Consider the following 24,741-nt stretch of genomic DNA (forward strand, 5'->3'; position numbering starts at 1 on the left):
TGACAGTGAGTGCATTAACCACTCCACCACTAGGTTTCCGACTTCGATCCTGACATGAAGTTATGATGTATGCTGATACACGATACTCCCAAAATGGTGGTTTACATGGGTGAATTTCATGATTTCATAATTGTGGCTATGTGCCGCGTAAATCACTAGACCATTGGCTGTTACCCAAAAATGGCACATCTAATTATCTACTGTACAGTGTGCAAACTGGCTGGCACGTAGAATGTCAAATGTCAACCACTAGACTGTCGGCTGGTCAACAATTGTGCTGCTTGCTTAAACCTTGTATTGCTCATGCTCACTGACCATGATGGCTTTCTTCATCCTGTTTTTGGCCACATGGTTAACTTCTTCGTGTAACCTCTAGCTTTCAGACGGCAGGCTTAGCTCTGTCTGCTCTTTGAGATCCTCTCCCGACAGACTGAACAGAGTTGTGAACGGACAGTGTTGTGAACAGATGACTCTTCGACCTGCCTTTGTATCCAGTAAGAGTCTATTAAGTTGTGGCTCGTGGCTTCTGCACTCTTCTCACAGCTCGTTGTCGCGATATATGTTGTGAATACTCTACAAATGTTGGTTGAGGAATAGGTTAAATCATTAAACATGGACTGCAGCAGCCCAACTGGCAACAGCCTCAGCTGGCATGGAACTGCTGTTAATTGCCCTCCTCACATAACATTCCACATTCCATAATTTAACATAGCTATATCAGAAAGCAATAATCGTAAATATTCCATTTGGTGACTAGAGCGTCACCACAGCACGAACTACTACACACTGTCTTTGTTTGGAAACTCTGGATAATATCTCTAAGCTAAATGCAATATCACTGTGCTCTCCTTTTAGAGCTGTATAAAAGGGGGTGGTGATGGACGGAGCATCCGAACCAATCAAACACTCACACCCATTCAAGAGATCTTGGTTTAATCCATCACCGTTCTTTTGCCCACTCTGCAACCCCAGTTTAGACATGGCTATATGCAAATCAGTCTGACCCTGTGCCTCATGGGAACAGTCCAGCCCGAACTGCCAAGCCATGTCTTCCCTGGACCGGAAACAAGCTTCCGAGGACCGGTTTCTGGCATTCCAGCCGTCTTCAGCCCGGCTTGCTTGACCACCCCCTTTTGTACTCCTTTTAGAGCTGTTCATTCCTAAGTTTGCAAAAGCAGTTGCCTCCAAGACATGCACCTTTTATTACTTTTCTATGCAGTGCCTCATTGAGTTTGGGTAGAGTGCCATTTTCTCCATAACCTGCAACTATTCCATGAAGCAGACGCTCATCTTATCCTTGTCCTGACCAGAAACAATAGTTTTCCACCCATCATCTTTTTCACTTGCTTTCCATGTGCAAGCACCATTTATGTAAGGGCTTATGTTTTTGCATTAAGAATTGATACCAACTGACAGTGCACGGCCTCGCTATTCTCTTGTTAGTCTATGAGAAACTGGGTTGTTGGAGGAGGGAGTTGGGACCCGTCTCAAGCAACAGCCACAACTCTTGTCAGGGTGAACCACAGAAAGCCACTAAATTAGCATGTGCTTATCTTTCTGGTAGGTTGGCACAAAAGCAGTCAGAGGCAATGTGTAAATTAGTTATGGAGGAGACCAACAGTAATAAAGTGTGAACCCAGCACAAAAAAAACACACACTAATTTAGAAAACTAGGGTAAAATCCAACAAATTATTTGACACCACAAACATCCAATTAGTAGAAACAGCGTTATGAATTTTTAAAGTTGTTAGTGCGCTCTAGTGGCTAAAAGATCAAAGCAACAACTGCGGACATTTGCACAAGACCAAGGCTAAGGGTAAGGCTAACCACAATGGAGCGCAGTACAGATGCATGAGGTGGATTTGAGTCTAGTCTCTTCTTATTTTCTGACTTGGAAGAACTTTTTGAGGAAAAATGTCTGAGAAGGTAAACTTCAGAGGGGCTGGAGAGCTGTTGGTGTCTGGGAAGGAGGCACCATCATCATGGAGCCACTGGGCGAAGTCACTATGAAGAGTTCCATGTTCGGATTTAGTCTCTTTTTTGGAAGTCAGTGGGACAAAGCTGCAAGCTGTATTCCATGAGTGCTCCTGGAGGCTAGATACTCTCCAAGTGAGGAGCTGCTAAATAGGATTTGCTCCTGGGGAGAAGAATGTAGGGGGAGCACCGAAAAAGTAAGGCCCAGCAGCGATTTCACTTGGGCGGGATTGGTGAGCAGGAAGGTCTGTCTCCTCCCGGTTCTCCGAGCACATTTTGGCAGAATTTTTATTAAGTTTCAAGATTCAGATTTTGCCTGGACTGGAGGCACCACATAAAGGGTCAGAGCTTACTTCAAGCTGGATCAAGGTGTGCTTTTTAGGTTGCCGCTTTTTGTGGCCATGTAACTCTGGAAAGGCCAGCAAACTAGCCCTTTGAGTCGTTCTAGTGTTCCAGGGTGCAAGCAGAAAAGCAGGTCTCAAGTAGTAGGCACAGGGCAGGCAGCAGAGCAGTCCCTTTGGAGCATCAGGGCAGTCTTATGAAGTGCACAGGCTATAGCAGTCATCCCGAGAGTCCTCAGCTCCGAGAGTGAACTGAAGAGTGGGTCTGAGGATTTTATTTTTATAACTGATACCAGCTCTGAAGTGGGGAAAACTTTTAGAGCTTTCCCTTCACAGATGGTGCTTGAATTTCCTTCCACCCTGCCCTCATCCCAGATTTTCTGGGGTCACAAACATCTAGTGGGAAGTTCTGAGTGTGAGAGCTGAGGTAGTTTTTTTTAAATGTAAGTTTCTCTGTGAACAGCTCTGACCCTCCCATTCTGTCAAGATGGGCCATCCTTCCAACAGCTAGTGCTGCTTTTGTGTGATAGTCGGGTAGAAATACACAAAGGTCAACTCCCTGCTACTGCTAGTCATGTGGCCTGGGAGACAGGCTGCAAGCACCAAATGGTTAGGACCGGAACATGACCACCTTCTAAAAGTGGCATTTTCAGAATTGTGACTCAAAATCCAACTTTACCATGAAAGAAGGTTTTAAATTTCAGCCCCTTATACACCAAACATGACATTTCAATCTGTTACCACACAAAAGCTATATACGGGAACCCAATAGTATCCTATCTGAGAGGTAGGTCTCACAGTAGTGAAAACATTTAAAGTATTTCACTACAAGGACATATAAAACTTAACAGAATATGTCCCACTTTTTAAGCACTATGCACCCTGCAAATTCTCAGTTTAGGGTCTACCCTCGAGGTAAGGTATATGTATTAAAAAATGGGGTTTTGGATCTGGTAAAAGTTTTTATTTTCCCAAGTTAAATTGGCTGTTCCAAACTGCTCACTGGCTGCAATGACAGCCCTTTTAAAACGTGTCTCAGGTCGAAGTAAGCCAATTCTGCCATTTTTAAAGGAGAGCACAAGCACTTTAGCACTGGTCATAAGTGGTAAAGTGCACATTGTCCTAAAAGCCAACAAAAACGCATTGCAAAAACAGTAGGGGTGAAGGCCCAAAAGGTTTGGGGGGTAATCCTGAAAGAGGGCCAATTACAATACAGCCCTTTAAGAGTCTTCCACTCCAGTACTGGTTATTATATCAAGATTCATAAATTCAGGAAAGTTTTTTACTGGAGGCCCTGACTTTTCTGTGGTAACTTCCAAAACCTTTAACAATCTTGTTTGGTTATTCACTAGGTGTAGGTGATAAATTCTGCTCCTCCAACAGAGTTTGCGTTGTTATGCCTGTGTAAAATTGAGTTCTGGAAAAACTCCACCAACCAAGTTTTTTCTCACAGTTGCTAATGATCAGTTGGGTAGCGAATGTGTCCCTGGAGCAATTTTTGGGTGCTAGAATGGCACCGCTGAAATTTTCTCAATACGGGTGGTCGTAACTATTCGTGGTGCGAAGGCTGCTACTCGAGTAGAAAATGTACTTGAGTAGCAGCAAAGAAGCAGCTCCCTGTGGCGTGGCACATGGTGCTGGTCTTCCTGATTTCGCAGTGTGTAACAAGCTCCTGGCGATAAAAGTGAGCATGCGCAGCATGACGTGCCAAATTCCGCTCGCACGCAGAAATGCAGAGTTTTTATGTAACTGTGCGGAATGAAATTCAATGAGTTCTGCCCACCCCTATTATCCACAACAAACAAATCTTGAATTGTGCAAAATGTTAAGATCCAACCTGTTTTCGGTCTAGGCCCTGCTATTACAATCCTTGGTTCCTCTAAGCACAGAACACCTTGGTTTTCTGGGATATCTGTATGCTTCTTGCATTTCAGTTCAAATCCAATGGGGCAAAACGTGGTCAAAGTCTTTCTTGACAGGATTAAAATGGTGATGGAAATGATTATCATAGCACTAAACAGCTGCCTTAACATCTGCATGGTTTTCATCCATTGAGTTCTCTGCCCTGAATTAATCGTGAAATAAAAGATTTCGGTTCCCTTAGTCACAGAGACTGGTGCTCACTTGCAATGTCTTACATTTACATTCCAATTGGGTTCGATATCAGGTATTTAAAGGTTGTGTCAGCAGTTAGAAAGTTAGAACTCCATTTTATCACGTCAAGTTTTTATCAAAGACAAATTGTATGCATTTTTATCATTAATTTTTTATCATTTAATATTGTAATGCCAGTTTGGTTATCGGATAAATGATTTCTGACCTTATCTTTCTACTGTGTTGCAACCATCTAGAATGTCTTCAATTGAGTAGCAAATAAGTTGCCATATTCAAAAGATTTGTTACGGTTTGGCCATTTAATGTGGTTAAGTTCACCAACTAATATAAATTCCAGCATTTTTCTGGTGATCCTTTTATTATTATGGACCTGGAGCGTCAGTGTCTATCTTGTTGATATTTGTAAACACATTTTTCAAGTCCTTCGATTGCTTGCATGGAGCTTTGAAATGGCACTGTGTATTCATACGTATTTCTCATGGTTCACATTTGTGTCGTGTTTGTAATCCATTATTTCATGGTTATGTAATTCACACAATGGGAACGTAATAACACATATGTAATGAGCCCACTTTGTCATCAGTGGCCGTCTTACTCTGTTACCCCTTCTGTACGCTAATAACGAGCCATCTTTCATTTCTCCTATACAGACTGGGCTCGCCTTCCAAAAGAACTAAAACCAAGGAAAAAGATAACCAAAAAAGGTAATAATTAAGAAATGTGAGCTGTCTTAATGGCAGTTTAGAACTGGAGAAAATTCTAAACAACGTAGATGTTGTCAAATGTCTCTAGTGCAAATGACAAAGCATTTAACCTGGTACCTAGAAAGTTGTTGGTGCGTGCCAAGAACATTGGGCCCGATTCACAGAATGAATTTAAGACTAAATCCTAAACTTACTACAATTTGGTATTCACAGAATGCACTTACTACTATCTGGTATTCACAGAATGCACTTACTACTTTCGAGATTCACAGAATGAACTTACTACTTTTCGGGATTCACAGAATAGACTTGCGACTACTAACTTTACGTCCGCCGCCGGGCCATAATTTCCACCACCGGGCCGGATTTTACGGCACTTTGGCGGACTTTACAGCAAATTATCGTAGACTCCGATTACGGGCCGTAAATTACGATTACGGGCCGTAAATTACGAATACAGGCTGTTGGTCATGTTAGCAAGGGGAAACACCTGGCCAGTCCACCCATCCCCCAACATGGATCAGCTGGCACACAGCAGCCAATTCCAGCCAGCAGCTCCATTTTGGCATGGTGTATGCTGCCACTGCCTACCATCCCCCACCACGCTCCAGCTGAAGCTAATTAACACTAATTGACCAGTACCACAAAACACATAAAAGCAGCACACAGTGAAGGAACAGGTTTGGTCACAGAGAGACTGTTACTACAATGCTTCCAGTGCCAGAGAACATGGAGATGAGAAGGAAATAAAATTTCACAGCAGAGGAGACCACCATGTTAGTGGAATACATAGTAAGGCACCACAATCGCCTATATGGGCTACCACCATATTGCACGAGTGGGGCACAGAAGCAAGAACTATGGCAGCAGATAGCCACTGCTGTCTCAGCCCTGGGGGTGGAGAGGCGAACTGTAGAGGACATTAAAAAAAAGTGGCAGGACGAAAAGCAGAGGGTCAAGGAAAAATACTCCAGGATAGAACTGCACAGAATCCTCCCTGCTGCCTGCCCTGGACACTGCATCCAGCTCACCCCACTGGAGGAGGATATCCTGACAACAATACACCCCCACTTGGTCCATGGGCTGCCTCTCAATGACGTCCGCCATGTGGTACCAGGTAAGTGGAATGAAAAGAAAATGTGCATGAATAGATTGTCTGTGTTACACTGTTATAGTGATCATGGAAATTGTCCTAAGTGCATATAAATATATGGTTAGTCAGAGACTCATGTGTCACCCATTACGTAGCACCACAAGTCCCAGAATCCTTTGCATCAGAAAATGCTAATACCCCCCCCCCACCCAATTAAAAACATGTGCACAGTACTGATGCCATACATACACAACCCAGCTAATTCAATAACTGTACATATTGACAGAAAATGTGCAATGACAAATGGAAATTTAAAATTAAGTTAAATAAATAAATTAGCTAAAGACGAACATTAGCAGGGAAGCGCCAGTACCAATGTGACATGTGACCAATTCAACCCTTGCGCAAACACTGATGTGTTGTGTACATATGGTGGTGCACTGTGGTGCAGGGATAGACAGATGTGTGTTGGATCTGATGGTGTCTAGGGGGGGCTTGGCTGAAGTTGTGTCGCAAGAGTGTTGCAACTCCAACAATATCCATGCACTACCCATACCTAACGTGCTGTGCGACTCCTTACGTCTGCCTCAAGCAGGCGTAAGGTTGCGTCGCAGCAGCCTCTGATAAGTGAATCTGTGAAATCATGTAGATCGGTGTTTCCCCAACTGTGCTCCGCGGTCCCCCAGGGGTCCGTGACACATTTCCAGGGGGTCCGTAGGCAACAGTTTTAAAAGCACAAACTTTCTTGTATAATTAGCAGCTTTCCAGCAACAATAAAAGTATCAAGAGAATGCCAGTGATTAATGTACCTGCTGGAGTATGAGGAGAATGTTGTTCAGTGGCAGCTGTGATTTAACTAATGTAGCACAGAGAGTAAATGTGCCTACTGCAAAGAACGTATAAAATGCATCTTAAAAAGCAGTATTGTATGTACCTAGGTTTGTGGTTACTGGCTGCTTTTGTCACAGAGATTCTTTTGTTACTGTGCACTTCATGAGTGACAATCGTAATCTAGCAGAGGGACCTATAAACTGTTATCAAAGAGCTGCTTGCAAACTGCATGGTACCAGTTAGTAACTTATATTTTGTCCCAGTTATTAATTATCCTGATGCTGCTAAAAAAAATATTTGGGTGGAAAAACATTTTGTATGCTAAAGTCAATGCTAGCCACTGTGCTATGTTCTGAATCCTTAGTTTGTGCTTTTCCAGACCAAGCACTCTTTAAACATTTTATATACACACTGATTTAAATGTACGATTCAATGTCTCTATATGTGTGTGATGTAAAGTGCTCTGACATTCTACATTGGTATGAAAGATGCTATAAAACAAATGAAATACATTTGACAGAGGGCCTATTACTTCAATATAAAACACTAAGGGCCAGATGTACGATCGGTCTTAATATGCGCGAACGGGTTGGGCCATGTACATAGCCGATTTTGCGAGTTGCAATTTGTTTGCAACTCTCTAAATAGGTTTTGCAACTTGCTATTTGGAAGGGGCATTCCCTTCCAAATAGCGAGTCTCAAAACCATGTACAAATGTTTGTGGTCGCAAAACAGTCACAATTACCACCTACTTCAAGTAGATGGTAATGCATTCGCAAAGGGGAAGGGGTCTCCAGGGGACCCCTTCCCCTTTGCAAATGCATGCAAAATTATTTTTTAAGGGCAGGCAGTGGTCCCAGGGACCTCTGCCTGCCCTTAGAAAATGTAAAGAAAACTTTTCATTTTCTTTATTCGTTTTATTAAATGCATTGTAAACAGGCAGCATTTTTTCTCAAAACTGCTTTATTTAAAAGCAGTCCCCGACACAGTGGCCTGCAGAGCCCAGCAGGCCACCATACCTGGGAGGGCTGGCATTCCCAATGGGCTTGCAAATTGCGAGAGGCTCAATAATATTAATGAACCTCAGAATTTGCGACCCCATGGGGAATCCCAGACAGTGTTAAACACACTGTTGTACATTTCATTTAGCGACTCGCAATTTGCCACTCGCAATGTGTAGCCAATTGCGAGGCGCTAAATGAAATGGTCGCACATCTCGCCCCAAAATCCTTAGTACTTTGAGTATTTGTTTTGTGTGCACACGTGTGTATTTTTCTCAAATTACTGTTTAAATGATTGAAATTTAACTCCTACAAATTGCTGTTGTACACCACTGTTGTGTCACAGAAGTGATGCAACAACAGTGTAAATTTTTTTCCTAGGGGGTTGTAAACCTGCCACAAAAGTCTCCAAAAAGTACATCACCCTGTGCCAAAGCAGATGGTGAGAGTATCCTCTGATGTGAATATGTCCAACACCTATCCTGTTGTCCAATTTCCAATCTGCCACGCCATTACATCCCCAACACACCACTGCTCCTACCTGCCCAGTCTGCGGCAGTTCCACGTAATACTGTTATCACACAGAAGATATGGCCAAATCCCCGAAACGTTACACAAGCACATTTCCCATTTGTCTACTTTTCTCTCTTCTCACCCATTGACACATCCAGCCAGAGCACCGACAACTTCAGTAGCAGAGGTCACCGCATCGCATAGGAGGAATCGGCAACGTACCGATGAAGGCATGTCAACCACACTAACTGGTAAGTCAAAGTGGACAGGGGATGGTCAAAATGCATACATCGTCCGAAGACGACAGAGGGACAAATAGTGCCCAGCTATGTAAGTCAACCATTTATGCTACATCTGCTGCAATTGGAGTTGTCAGTGGACATTCACCTTTAACATATGACATTTGTGAACAGCGAAAGACAAATCATAAAATGTCTTGGCTCATCATACCTTTGTAAATGTGGTACACAACATGTATTACACCAACAGACCCAGAACGGGGAAAGCAATCCTGTAAGCTAGGGCCACAACAAGTCAAAAGGGTGTACACACCATATTGTAATAGTGTTTGTCGACCTAATCAAGAAATAGCATTTGCACCGATACGGAAATGAAGACCAAACAGGGAGATTCCAGTCTCTGTAGTATTGACAATGCATGCACTGTCCAACTTCTAATCTTTCATACATACTTTATTCAGCACAGTCCACACAGCTGATCATGTACTGCGTACATTGGATGGATAATTTCCGGACATCAACAAAACACGATAGTGGACTTTACCTCTGGATTCGTAGGCATGTCATTGTGATATAGGTAACCAACAACAGAACAGTTTAAAGAGGGTCCCAGGGATATAAAGTTTAAAGACCCGTACCTGGTTCTTATCCCCAGCTACTACCAATTGTTTAACACAAAAAAACACAGGGGGTCGAACAGCTTAATTATGAGGCTGTGCTGTCATACCGAGTCTCCAAGATCCCGGAGTGTATAAATCACATAAAGACAGCGTATTGCGATTTAGTAGTTAACACTAAGTGCATAAGAAAAAGCCAACACTGCTTGGACTATTCAAGAATGGCCAACAAATCCAAAGCAATTAGCAAAGGGTTCCCATCAAATTGACTCAATGATCAGTCCTATCATTTGGCCAAACCCTGGTGCATGTCAGGCTAGTCCCCTGATCATTGGGACATCAAACACCGCACTATTGGTTGCTAGTTAAGGATTTGGAAAACCAACATAAACCGTCTGTGATGGCTGATCTTTGATGAACAGTGCAACAGAAAAATTTGGTGACTTTAAAATAGGATGGAGTGTCCACCTAATGATAACTTTATTCTACGGACAAGACACGCCTCCTAATTAAAAACCAGAACAGTGCAAAAAAGACAGTCAACCAATATCTGTCTAATAAAGGGCCAACACGTTTCTGCCTAATGGGTACTAAATCCCTCGGCATTCGTCAGGGCCTATGTTCTTACAATAGTTGCACTCATAATAGTGAAAACATCACCATCACCAGAAAGAAATATATACAATATGATCAAATTATCCCTCCATATCAATTTGGAAAAATGAATTCTGAGGAGGAAAATGTATAGACATTAATTATAAATCAGCTGTGTCATTCACTTATGCATTGTGTATCACCAAAAATACCTTTTTAAAAAAAAAAAAAAAGATTTTGTTAATGCTCACCCTTCATGGTAGGGGAAAGGACCTCACCTGGACCGTGCTCAGGTTGTACGAGGCCCCGCACTACATGGATATAGGAAGTAAAACAGAAATAGAGCACCATCAAGCAAGGTAAGTTAAGCTTTTTGTGATGCCCAACCTCATTTCTGTAGGACAAATCCCCTAAATCTAAGGCCAACATGTTAGAATTCAACCCACAAACTCTGCATGCCCAGCCCATAGGAGTCTCAAAACTCGCCTCAGACACCAATCTATTCTCATCCAGATTGGTAACTTAATCATAGTGAGATAACTAATAGGCTGCAAACTCTTTCTGCATCATTAAATATGACCAAAAATATTCATACGTCTATGCAAACTGACTCTCACATACTGTGAACACCTAGGGACTCGCCTATCCGTCGGTACCTCACGCTCCCATCTGAGACTTGGGGGAGGCACCGACTGGTAGGTGGTCTCATCATTCATAGTTTCCAAGGAGGTGTGTTTGTATGGTATCCCTCCATCAAAGTTCTCTCTAGTAACACTGTACTGTACTAATAAATTGAGAATTGTATCCCAGAGACTCGCTCTGGGATACACGAAAGAATACACTGTGGGGCATGCTCAATTCTTATGTTTTTAGATGTTACTTTGCGCACGAAAAAGTGCGAAAGAATGCGAGAGCTCGCACTAGGAACTACTGAATGACATAATTTCCTCCATCTTTGTAGTCCTCTCGGCCTGAGTTCTCTCAAATAACACTGTGCTGCGCTGTTACATTATGCCCCCGAGGCTCCCTCTACTTATCCGTTAGAGCAAGGAGAAAATTTTCTGTGGGGAATGCTCACTACTCATATGTTGGACATGAACCAGAGCGCAACGCTTTGCGCTCAAACTCTCGAACTCGCGCTAAGAACTACAGAATGCGGTCATTATCTCCCTCTTTGTAGTCCTCTCCTCGACCGAAGAATAAATAAATAACCCAAAAGCGCATTGCTGCTCTAACGCACAGGAGACATCACGTGGGGAACTGCTAGATGACTCAATGTCCTTCATTTTAGTAGTTCTATGTCTATTTCCAGGCTGCACTGTATCTTAGGGATAATAGCAGTAATCCTAGAATTAAGAAGGGTTTCTTATGTAACCTGTGCTGACGCGGAGCAGTGCATGTCAAACGCATCGCATATTGCCCATCATCACAATGTGTGTCCTTGCGTTGTTGATACAAGCACTTGAATGCCTAACGAGTAACGTACCTCATATAGAGACTGAGGGGACCTATGAATAAACGTATGAATGTCTATACTAGTTCTCGCACACAATGGGCTATTAGTGTGCCTAAATAAAATAGTATGTGTCTCCAATCTTGAATTCTCTTATCGTATATATCAAATGATGGAGGTTTGTCCTGCTAGTTCATGCATAACTCACTTTGGGGTAGGTAGATCATCCTTGGTGACAAAAAGTCATTTATGTGAAGTAGCTATAGCTGCTAATAATACATGTCACAACCATAACTAACAGTGTTGATGGGATTAATAACCCACATCTGCAGTTATATTGATGTAACAGAGTGGTTGGACCCGGGGACGAAATCCTACAGCAAGGTCCAAGGAATGTCATCGTTCATTCCACATTTATCAGATTGAAGCTTGTAAATCCACTTTTGTTCCTTTAAGAACAAATAACCGGACACATAGCTTATATGGCCTGGTATAAAGGGCTTCTCAAGGACAGTCCATTGGAAGTCCGTTTCAAGATGGTCATGCTCCAGGAAGTGTCTTGTGAGTTTAGTGTTAGACTTCTTACAGCGAAACAAGCTCTTATGCTCTAGCATTCTTGTGCGGACTTTTCGAGTGGTCATGCCCACGTACCGGATGGAGCAGGGGCATGTCAGCATATAGATTAGGTTGTTGCTATTGCAATTACTAAAATTGCTCTGCACCCAAGGTCTATTTGTACCTATATCTATTTCGCTCGTATGTTTAGTCTGCGGACAAATTGAACAGGTACCACAAGGATGGTGCCCTACCACAGGGGGTAGATTCCATAAGGTTTCACCAATCTTTTTAGAGGTCTCTTTGGGGCGTGTGTGTACAAGCCGGTCACGGATGCTAAGCCGGTCATGGATGCTACTGGCTCTTTTGAAGGCAAATAAGGGTTGCACTATCTTCTCCTTGCCATGATTGAGATGGCGCCAATCTCTTCTAACAATCTTCTGGATGACATTGCTTCTCGTGTTGAAAGTACTCACGAATGTAAGTCTTTCTAACGGTGGTTTTGCAATGGGAGGTTCAAGGAGAGCTTCTCTATTATTCATCGCCCTTTTCTTTGATCTCTTAATGAGCGAGTTTGGATAATGTCTCTCCCTCAATTGTGTACTGAGGTTTCTCGCATGTGTCTCAAAATCCTCCTTACTGGAACAGTTCCTACGGATCCGTAGGAACTGTCCATAGGGTAAATTCTGGCGTAAGGATTTAGGGTGATAGCTTTGATACAGGAGCAGAGAATTTCGCGCCATGGGTTTCTTGTAGAGCTCACTCTGCAGGCCTGCAGGTGTGGCATAAATAGACAGATCAAGAAAAGCAATTCTTTCATTATGTGCCTCCATCGTAAATTTAAGATACTGATTCCTGGTGTTCAACCACAGGTAGAATTCTTTGACTGAATCAAGAGTGCCTCTCCATACCACCAACACATCGTCAATGTAACGCTTCCACCACCTAATGGAGGTGTGGAAGGGGTTGGTGGGGGTCAGTATATATGTAATACCTGGTCAATCACCAATACAGTTGCAACCTGTGTTTCAGATGATGCTGAGGGAGAGGCTGACAGACCGAAAACCAGTGCTGGCCGACGGGAAATCTGAGGGGAGAATCCCCTGATCCTCCAGGCAGCAATGTCGGCTGCAACTCATGCCCGAGAGGAGGAGGATCAAGATCAAGAGGACGTTGACTTTGAGGAGGATGATGAGTAAATTTTCATTGACTCCGGGGATGACAATACTGACGTCCCCGCCTCACATCCTCTGACAAGCAACTCCCGTCTGCCTCCTCTCAAACCATCAATACCACGGCATATATCAAACCAGCCACGGCTCCCACACATCCACTCAGACATCACTCACTCACAGCCCTCACGTCCGGGACCGAAATGGTGGTTCCCCTACCCACTCTAACCTACGCAGTGAATCCCTGCCATTCTCTCCACCATCTGTGGGCAGTACCAGCCCTGTTGTGGACCAGGTATCCCCTGGGAACCCTTCTCCTGCCCACAGACTTCTACCTGCCACCCCCCCCCCCCCCCCCCCCTGTTGGACCTGCTCATCTCATCCCTGGCAGACACCAGCAGAGGGGGCCTGCACATGACAATGGTGGCCAGTTATTATTATTATTAAAACAGTTTTGTATAGCGTGTGGTCACCCTGGAGCATCCCAGCGCTTCACCAAACAGAGTAACAACAAAGACAGAACAGAGGCAAGGAGCTTAGCAGAAGAGGAAAGTTTTCAGTTGTTTACGAAAACGTAAGAGACATGGTTCCGAGCGTAAACCTAGGGGGAGTGAGTTCCAAATGTTTGCAACATTTACGGAGAATCTCCATCCTCCTGATCGGGCCTTTTTGACCCTGGGGACCACGATAAGATGATGTTGGTCAGATCGTAAAGTTCTACTGGCTTTATACGGGGTCACAATCTTTTGAAGGATGGGAAGGCCTTTGCCTTGCAAGATTTTATGCGCAAGGCAGAGGGATTTAAATTTCACCCTTTCTCGTACTGGCAACCAGTGTAGCGCCTTCAGTGCTGGTTTGGCCGATTGTGACATGGGGATGTTATGAAGCATTCGTGCCGCCGCATTCTGAACTTGTTGAAGTTTGTTCAGAGTGATCTCGGGGGCACCCAGGTAGATCGCATTACTAAAGTCTAATCTGGACAGGTAGATCGCATTACTAAAGTCTAATCTGGACACGATCAGACCATGGATTAAAAGCTTCCGAGATAGAAAAGGAATCAAGGGCAGCACTTTACGCACCGATCGGAGGAGGCCAAAGCAGACACCCGCTAGTTTGGAGGCCTGGGTCCTAAAGGAAAGTTCTTGCTCCAACCACATACCCAGGCTCTTGATCTCGACCTTGGGTTTGGGAGGGGGTCCCAGGCAGCTGGGCCAGGCCGAGCAGGGGAGTGAGGGATTTTTCAGTCCCATCAGCATTATCTCCGTTTTTGAACCATTCAGCTTTAATGTTGAATCCCCCATCCAAGAGTGGACTTTTGAAAAGCAAAAATGTAGCACCTGGGAATTGTCCGTGGTTTGTGAGAGGGCGAACACCAGCTAGGTGTCGTCGGCATAGCTCACGATCTTGATGTTAAATGGAGCCACCACATCCTCCAGGGGGGCCATGTACACATTAAATAATGTGGGGCTCAGGGAGGAGCCCTGAGGCACGCCACAGTGGAGGTGGGTGGATGCCGATCGTGCGCCCCCTTCCCAGACCTGGAAGGTCCTTTCGCTGAGGAATGACCTCAGCCATTTCAACGCTGCCCCCCTCACTCCGGCATCTGACAGTCGCTGGAGTAACACTCGGTGGTTGACAGTGTTGAACGCTGCACTAAGGTCCAGGAGAATCACTGCCACGGATCCTCCTGGACCTTAGTGCAGTGGGAGCAGGACTTCTTCCGACAGCAGGCAGATGTGAGGCAGGACATTCGGGCCATAGGGGCTACCCTGTCCGACATTTCTGGGTCCCTGCAGGACATGGCCCAATTCCCTCAGGTGGTGGACAGCTTTGGATAGGATGGATAGCACTTGGCAGGAAATGTCTAGAAATATGAGACCTGATATCCATCCAAAGGGAAGAGAGTGCAAGACACCATGCCTTGGCCATGAAGATGATGGAGGGCATGGTGAGAGTGATCCAAAGTCTACCATCACGGACAACGCAGGGAGGGGAAATATTATGTCGGCCTGTAGGACAGCACATCCCCACACCTGTAACACAAACTGCACAGCACCACAGCCAAGGTACACAAACACACCCGCACCCTGAACAGGCATGCCCACCACCCCCACTACCTGCCCGAACACCACCAACCTCTGCGCAGTCACTCCCACCTCCCCCACTACCTGCCCAAACACCACCAACCTCTGCACAGTCACTCCCACCACCCCCACTACCGGCCCAAACACCACCAACATCTGCACAGTCACTCCCACCACCCCCACTACCTGCCCAAACACCACCAACCTCTGCACAGTCACTCCCACCACCCCCACTACCTGCCCAAACACCACCAACCTCTGCACAGTCACTCCCACCACCCACACTACCTGCCCAAACACCACCAACCTCTGCACAGTCACTCCCACCACCCCCACTACCTGCCCAAACACCACCAACCTCTGCACAGTCACTTCAACCACCTGATCAACCAGCCCTTGTCCAGCCACAGACACCTAATGTGCAGACACCATCGGCACCTGCACCTCTTGATCAGCCTGGACAACACCCACAGACACGAAGTCGACAACCTCAACCTCACCCCTCACCGCGCTCCTCCCCCCACTATTGCGGAAACGCAAACATGACCGCCATTGACATGGCCAATTTGTTTTGGGCTCCTTAGGAGTATTTTGACAATAAATATCTACTAAAGTAATATCCTGTTGTGTAATATGTCTCTTCTGACGATGTAGGCGTGTGTGTGTGTGTGTGTGTGTGAGACAGGTACAAGTGTAACACATCATAGCAACACGTTGTAGTGTGCATAGCATATGACTTACTAAATATGTGTCTATATTTGGGAATAGACATTCAAAATGAAGTCAAACTAGTCAGACAAAGTATAATTCTGCAAAGTTATTTATGTAGGAACACAAACAAACCATCCGTTTGGAAGGGAGAAAGGAAAACAAATGATGATCTTAATGCAGAAGGAGAAGGGAACTTGGATTTGGGTGGGGCAAAACAAATATAATACGTCAGGTAGCGTCATGGGATCCAGTCTATTCACAAGGGGAGAAAAATCTTCGTCCAAAACAATGTCTCAGTCCAACAGTCGAGTGTCTTTCTGGTCATCATCCAGGAGTACAATGTCTATATCCTCAGGGTCGGACACATCCACACGTCTGGCTGATGCAGGAACAGGCACCCCACGGGAACGTGACACACGAGGAGTTGATGTGTTTTATCTAGGAACCCGATCAATATTGTGACCTTATGCCCCTATATGGCTATAATCAATAAATATCCCTATAAAGGCATAATAATCAGAGCCATATTTCAGTAACTCGCCTCTGCAGTCTATGACACAGCAGAAGCTACTTCCTTAGATTCCTAGAGACCACACAGAGTTCTTTCGACACACCAAACCCCCAGCAACCTGGGAAAGCCCCGCTTGCTTTGTTTTGATTTGTAATAGAACTCCTGCGAGCGCTGTAAGAACGACCAGTTCTTAGTGACATCTTTATTGACGTCTTATGTCCAAAACTTACGTCAAACTCGGCACCTTTCAGGTATAAATATACCAACGTTGCCTTAAGCAAACACATGGTGGTGAATACTGAAGCAGAACAGCTGTCCCCTTGCAGAGAGCCCAGCAGACGCGAGAAGCCCACGGACGCTGCCCCTCCTCTTTGACGCGCTGAAAAAGACGCTGTCTTTTCTCCTCCCGAGAAAATCCAGCTCTGATGTTTCCAGCCTAACCTTGCGGGTGACTGGGATATCGGGTCCTGAGAGGGAGATACCAGACCTCCTACATTCTATTCCAAAGGTATGGTGCTGACTAAACCCTTAGAGAGAATTCTTGGATAATAAACTCTTGGCAAAACCAACTTAACTTAAACTGCTACTTACTTACTCCCTCCCACGTATTAGGCTTAGGTCAGGTACACCGGGGTATGCGTAGTTAGAAGCACCAGTTGAGGTTGTTAGCCAATGTTTATATGAATGTATATATTGTATATATTTTATTTATTTTAACCATCTTATGGCTAAGAAACCATATCAATGCTTTTACAATATTATTTCATAATACTCCTTTTACTGTACGTACTTTACTTTATATTAAGTATTGCAATAGTGGCAATCCATTTCTCTTGCATGAGAAGGAAGACTGTTTAATATATCATACCCTTTATTGAAAACGCCCGTCTCGCTCTTCTCGGCACTCTGGTGAAACTAAGAACGCACGTCTGACTAAGTGAAATAATTGTCTATTGTTTTCACACAACTCTAGAGATTGACTCTTATTCTGGGGAGCAAAGTTGTCATGTTTATGCGGTTGTCGGAAGCTGAATCCCTTCTTGTCTGAGCCAGGGAAGCTGATCACTTCCTATTGTAAACTTGTAAACTTGGGGATTTATAGAGCGCAGTTGTTGCCCGAAGGCGTCCAAGCGCTAGGATAACCGTGACCTACAGAGAACAAGGAAGGGGAAAAAACAACGGTTTTAACAAGCGGATGTGAATAGGTGAGTCTTCAGTTGCTTGCAAAACAGTGAGGTTCTGAGTGGCTCGGAGATGAAATGGTAGAGTATTCCAGGCCTTGGCTGCGTTGTACATGAACGTCCTTCCGCCGGTTCTAGATCTTTTTATTCTTGGGACTACTGCTAAGAGAGTCTGGCTGGAACGAAGGCTACGATTTGGGATGCAATGGGTGACCAGATCACGGGTGATGATAGGTCCCATGTCCCAGAAGGCTTGATGGGCTGTACATAGCGCTTTGAACAGAACTCTCTGCCGGACCGGTAGCCAATGAAGGCTAGTCAGTCCGGTCCTCACTCAGTGTCTATGAGGGATTTTAAGTAGAAGGCGAGCTGCGCAGTTCTGTACAGTTTGTAGCCTACGAAGGGTGTATTCTGGTGCACCTAGATAAAGTGCGTTGTTAAAATCAAGACGAGAGTGAATGAGACCTTGAATGGCAGCCTGTTTGGCTTCCATGGGAAGGAGGGGGAAGATTTTTTTTTAGCACTCTCAAAATGCCAAAACAGGTGGCTGACAGTTTTGTGGCTTGGACATTGAAAGATAGTGAACTGTCTAGCCACACACCAAGGCTTTTGATGGTGTTTTTTGGGGTTGGAGGGGGTCCTAGGCATGGGGGCCATAGGGAAGGGGGAAATGCCGGCTCTGATGGTCCTAGGTCTCTGAGCCCGCCTGGCGCAGTTCGAGATGCCTCCTGCGCCAGTGAGACCACCAGCTGCGCTACGTCCGCATATGAGATGATTTTGACTCCAAATGGGCGGACGACATTAGCCAGCGGTCTCATATACAGGTTGAATAGAGCACGGCTCAGAGAGGAGCCTTGAGGTACTCCACAAATTAGAGGTCTACTGGAGGAAACTGAATCGCCATCAAAGACCCTGAAGGATCTGTTCCCCAGAAAGGATTCAAACCATGCCCAAGCTTTATCCTTAATCCCCACACAGGACAGGCGGCTCAGTAAGGTGTCATGACTGACCGTGTCGAAAGCCGCGCTTCGATCAAGGAAAGTCAAGAAAGTTTCCAGTGACCTCTGAGCTAGCTGGCGCAAACCTAAATTAAGTCTAACATAGTCAGTAGAGACCTAGAAGACCACAGTCCTACGTCTACACTGCAGTTTGTTATTCCAATGCGCAGGGCCTATATAGAAAATAGGAACTACACTACATGGCACCCAACGTTTGGTGAGGCGATAAAACTAACGCAAGACGTTAAGAGTAACTCAGTCGTGCTTTTTCACACAGACCCTTTCTCCCGTAAATACTCCAATAGACGTCTGGAGTGGGTGAAAGGTTAAAATCCGCTGGAACTTAGTAGGAAGAGATTCCTATGTAGAGTTTTTGGTTTAGTCAACGTTGAAGGATACAGTGTTCCAAAATATTGTGCACCTAATCTTTTGTCTCCTTGGAAACGTGCTCTGCAACCTTTCATTAAAACAATGTCAGAAAATGGCGAGAACAGGGAAACCGATGAAACCGCAGTAGATGCGAATCAACGGGGTTTCGATGTTACAGGGATTAATGAACAGGGTGCAATTATCCTCCCGGCAAACATAAGAAAAACTATAACTTTAAAACTTATAGAAAACGGACTGACAGCACGAGGTGGTACAGTCATTTTCGTGATAGAGGCACACGAATATCTGCAGACAGAGGTATTCTATTCATGGATAAACTTTCCAGCGGCAAACGCTACAACACACGAGTTCCACTATTACAAAATAGAGGAACCTCCGGAAGAATACGCTCCTTTCGAGGAGATTGAAATTCCATTAAAATACCAAGAGCACCTGCTCTGGTTTAACGGCGCCCTAAAACATAATGATCACATCACCAGGCTCGGTCCACTAGGTAGACCAGGAGCAACGTGGCCGGTTCTAGCCAGCTACACACCACATCCAGACATTGATAAAATGTCAAGAGAAGAACTTTTAGCACAACTAAAATTATTAATTAAAATACACAGTTAGTCCAATATGTAATACGGACTACAACAGTCCAAACAGCTGTTAATATTCCACAGCTGACCTCTCATCAGGGGAACACAAATAAAATTACACCACAGAACATACAATCATGTCTTGGAAAAACACCCGCAAAACGGGAACAAATTCCATTCTGGCTAGCACAGAAAATAACTCAAATAGAGGCAGTATTCTCGAATACTACTCCTATTGAGAAACACAGAATTCTGACTATCTGCCTTCCAATGGGGGTCGTACCACATGTGGAGGACTGTGACACTTGGGGCACAGTCTTTGCTACCATTTACACAAAAACACATGGTGTTCCGTCCATGGCGGTAATACCAGATGTGCTAAAACAAATTCAGAATGAATACGGTCCAGAACCTGCCTTAACTCTTGGTATGAAATTACTGAAAGACTTCAAGCAGGTCTCGGCTACATTATTAGCCAACATAAAAGGAGCAGCAGCATCTGTGGCGATCCGCCAAAAATTGAAAGAAACAGATATAACAGATCAGCCAATTGAGCTTGCCAGAATCATAGAAAAATCCTATGAAGAACTAGGTAGGGATAGTTTGGGTGGTAAACCGGTAAAACCCCAACTACTTGAAAATCCTGAAAAATTATTTATTAAAAATAATCAAAATACTCCAAAAAAGAGCTGGGATGGAAATAAACAATCCAGTCCAAAAGAAAAAAGATTCCAGTCCAGAGGGAAAGAACTCTGGACCGAGAACACCAGTCTCCCCAAAGGGAGCCCTCTGAGAAAAGATATAACCTCAGAAATAGGGATAACTTGAAAAAGCCTGATAGATATCAAAGTAATGATACACGTCCCTCGATCTTTTTCACAGAAATCGGAAAGAAGAGGACGGTCAGAACCAAGGGAAGAGCACACCAAGTCCAAAGACAAGGAACCTGCTCAAAGTAAAAAATTACAACTTCCAAGAAAGAAGGTAGCCAGTATTGGAGTAATCGAACATGCTGAGAATACTGAGGACACAGCTGAAAAAGGGAGAGTGGGCACAGACAATGCTAGACAGCGCAGCAGAAATCAGCATAGCTCGCAAGATCCTGATGAATCTTCTGGAGACAGTGGATACGAATGAATACATTCAAGTAGAAACTGCAGATACCAGAGTTAGCGAACCTCATAAGATATACGAAATAACACTGCGTATAGAGGGAGATAAGACTAAGAAAATAAGGGGTCTGTTTTGTGATAACCTCTCAAAAGGCTATGACATCCTGTTAGCCGAGAAAGATTGGCCCCCAGAGTTTGTCAGGGAGTGCCCTCATGGCGAAGAAATGATTATGCCTGCCTTCTCAAATCATATTCCAATTCACACCAATTCACACTAAATATATATATGCAAGGAAATGGGCAGTAGCCCAAGCACCTGCACTATATAAGAATCATGTAGGATGGGATGAGGAAAGAACATGAAAGGGGTGTTCCCTAAATGCCAGGAGGACACAGTTCTACTCATACATTCAACTAGCCCACACAACCACAAGGAGAATTTGTTTATTCAAAAATATTTTAATCTTTTTTAATATAGAACATTTTCATAGAAAACTAATTTCATTTGAACAGTGTAGCAACATCTGTTAAACATTTCATCATTAAATACAGGACTTAGGTTAAAAAACTAGGACACACCAAAATGATTCAAAAAAGGCACAAAGTGCATTCACTCCTTCACTCAAACACACCTCTTGTGCAACCAGTTACACATACAATCACATACATATCACCACACACAGAAGCGCCAAAATCCAGTTAAAATGTCAACCAACTGCACAAAGGCAGTACCCAATTAAGCAAGAAGCTAAAAAACAGGTCAGGGAGATTTTAGATCAACTTGAATACCAAGGGGTGATTGAAACATGCACCTCTCAAATGAACAATCCTTTGTTTCCTGTCTCCAAACCAGACGATTCATATAGTATAGTCTTGGACTACAGACACCTTAACTCATGTTGCAAAACATTTGCGGTACAAAATTCACACAGTGCGGCACTAATGAATAACATAGTTTGCAAAAAATACAAAACAACATTAGACATATCTAATGGGTTCTTTTGTCAAAATATTGCACCAGAAAGCAGGTACTTAACCGCTTTCTCAATAATGGGGTCACAGAAAAATTTCTGTAGGCTCCCACAGGGATTCAAGAACGGACCAGGATTATTCTCAGCCAGAGTAACAGAGTTACTACAAATGTATGACGATGAGGCATTATCTTATGTTGATGACATCTATCTCGCAGACGACTTGGATACTCACTTGAAAAGAGTGAACACCATAATACTTGGGTTCGCAGCAGAGGGTTACAAATTCAACTTTAAAAAGTCACGAATTGCCCATCTAACTGTCCTATTTTTAGGATACGAATTATCAAGTGAAGGAAAAAGCCTAGCAGACAACTTCTTAGAGAAGTGTGCTGTACTCCAAGCACCAAAAACGCTGAAGAACTTACAATCGATTCTAGGCTTCCTGAATTTCGGAGGAACTTACATTCTAAACTATGCAGAGAGGGTTAAACCTCTCTACGAATTAATAAAACCTGATTTTAAACCAATCAACTGGACTCAAACACACAAATTTTGAGATCACTGCAAACTGACATGTTAGCTAAAACAAAATTAGAAACACGTGACAATACACGCAACCTTGTAATCCGGGTCATCCCAGGAAGATGCGGATTCACTTACCTGACCTCTAATGAGGGAGAAACGGTACCAATAGCTTACAAATCACATTTGTACACACAAACAGAAAAAACATTCAGTCTCACAGAAAATACTGTAAAGGCAGTTCAAACTGCTGTAGCAAGAGAATTAGCCCTAGCCCAAGGCAAAAGAAGAACTGTTTTCACAGCAGAATCAGCCTTCGCGGCGCTATTCAGCCCAGTAAATCTAAAAACAGTGGCACTAGATCCGAAATGGATACAGTGGGAAAATTATCTTGCTGCAGAAGACGTGACATACTATTTTGTCCCGAACATGAAAAAACTGAATGATTTAAAATATGAAAAAGAATATCCTCTGCCAATCGAAATTCTGCCCCTCCAACAGTACTCTTGTATAATCTATACAGACAGATTTGTACAGCATTACAATGCAGCCTGCGAGATTGTTAAAGGTCGCTGGCTCTGCGGTAAATTCAAACCGAAAATAACAAAAACTGAATCACTGAGAAAATGTTCGGCTCAGCGAGCTGAAATCAGATCTTTAAAGATGGCGCTTGAAAATGCCGAACGTGAATTCCCGACACTAATCGTGTGCGATTCGCATTTCTGCGTCAAATCTTACAATAATGATTTGCAGAACTGGGTTCAAAATGATTACAAAGATGACACAGGTGCCACAATCAAGCATAAAATGCTTTGGAAACAAGTAGTTCTTTTTACAGAAGGAACTACAAAAGACTCACGTGATACACACTCTGAGTCATCAAGGTGATGGCGTTCACGGTGCAGGGAATTCATTGGCTAATACAGCCACAGCGGAAGCAACTAAACCGGCTTCCGTAGCCACAAAAAAGCGTTCAGAAAAATACATAGACGGGGAAACCATGCTGGCGGTAAAAACGTCTTCAAAAGGCAACTGTGCAGCACTACCTGTGAACCATCTACTCAATTATACATACGTAATTGATGCAAATTCCGTTCCTTTTGCTCGAATCCCTGGAGTGGGGGATAGAGTAATTCCAAACACGAACCGGAAAATCTTATTAATAGCAGACGCACACATGGGTGAAGGTCCAAGGCACAAACAGATGAAGGAATCTCTGACAGAATTACAATCAGAATACTGGTGGCCGGGGATGAGCCTGCAACATTATAAATTTGCAAAGAGCTGTCCAGACTGCAACAGAGACCGCAGTAACGAGTCAACCGGAGTAATGCCATGGCCATGAAATCCAGCGTCCTATTAATTTCTTCTTTTAAGACTATATTCACTTAATGTGGCCCCAGCGCTCGGCTGACGCCAGAACTGTTATAAAAGAATTGTGACACTTTATCGGCACATACGCAATTGCCATTCTTCATTCTGACCAGGGTCTTGCTTTTAGCTCTCGAGCTTATAAGGAGGCCATGACCAGCATGGGCATTGGGTTGCGATTCTCTTGTCCCTTCCATCCTGAGGGAAACAGGGTTGTGGAAAGAAAAAACCGAGACATAAAGCAATCTATAACGGCAAAGGTATTAGGTTCGGGTGATGGATGGGTCCAGCATTTAACAAGTGTCCAACGTAGTCTTAATAACTTGCCAAGAAATTCTCTAAAAGGTTTGGCCCGTACGAACTATTGTTCGGAACTAGAATGTATGTTCAGGACTTAGATAGTCATGCTTCAGTGGTAGAAAATAAGAAAAAATGCTTTGACATCAAAGATCGTTTGGCTGTTTTACAGGACTTAAATGAAACAAGAAAAGCCCTGAGCAACATAAAGTTAAAGCAACAGCCAAGAACCACTGAAGACACACCACCTGTCCCAGCAAGACCTGTCTGGATTCCAAAGATGGGGGATCTGGTCAGAGAGAAAATAGCGGTGAAGAAGGAATTTGGGCCTTCTTACAGAAAAGCAGTACCTGTCTTAGCAATCAACGGAACCAGATCAGTTGTACTACCGCCCCTTGCTGGTAAAAAGGAGAACTGAGTTGTATCCATCGACCTGGTAAAACCACAATCATGTGGCCTATAATAAGTAGTAGGCCCAGTGGACTCCCAAGAAATAACAGAATACCCAAATTTGCTGGTATCCAAGAGGTTCAAACTGAAAGACTAATCACATTTGATAAACCTGCAGTGAACAAAAAAGGTCTAGGCAACAACAATGTCATGGAACTTGTGCCTCTTGAAACCCAAATTGAAACAGTTCGTCATGAAATACCAGTCTACAATGATGTAGCATCAGAATGTGCTAATGAAAGGCAAATTGAAAAAACAATTCCAACAATTGACAGAACGGCATCTGGCTACTTCATCAATTTCGATAACTTTTCTGAAGATCAAAACGACCCTGAAGTGACGCAAGCAACAAAGAC

General features: G+C 43.9%; 1 protein-coding gene across 1 annotated transcript in view; it reads left to right on the plus strand.

Annotated features, from left to right (window-relative positions):
* The window catches only part of POLR3G (RNA polymerase III subunit G), a 236,657-nt gene that overhangs the window by 87,864 nt on the left and 124,052 nt on the right, over positions 1-24,741 (plus strand). Inside the window, exon 4 of the mRNA XM_086962996.1 lies at positions 5,082-5,135. Coding sequence (XP_086819122.1) covers positions 5,082-5,135 — 54 coding nt within the window. The remainder of the gene's footprint in view (positions 1-5,081; positions 5,136-24,741) is intronic.

This window comes from Lissotriton vulgaris, chromosome 3_1 (assembly GCF_964263255.1).
Source record: "Lissotriton vulgaris chromosome 3_1, aLisVul1.2, whole genome shotgun sequence".
Lineage (NCBI taxonomy): Eukaryota > Metazoa > Chordata > Amphibia > Caudata > Salamandridae > Lissotriton > Lissotriton vulgaris.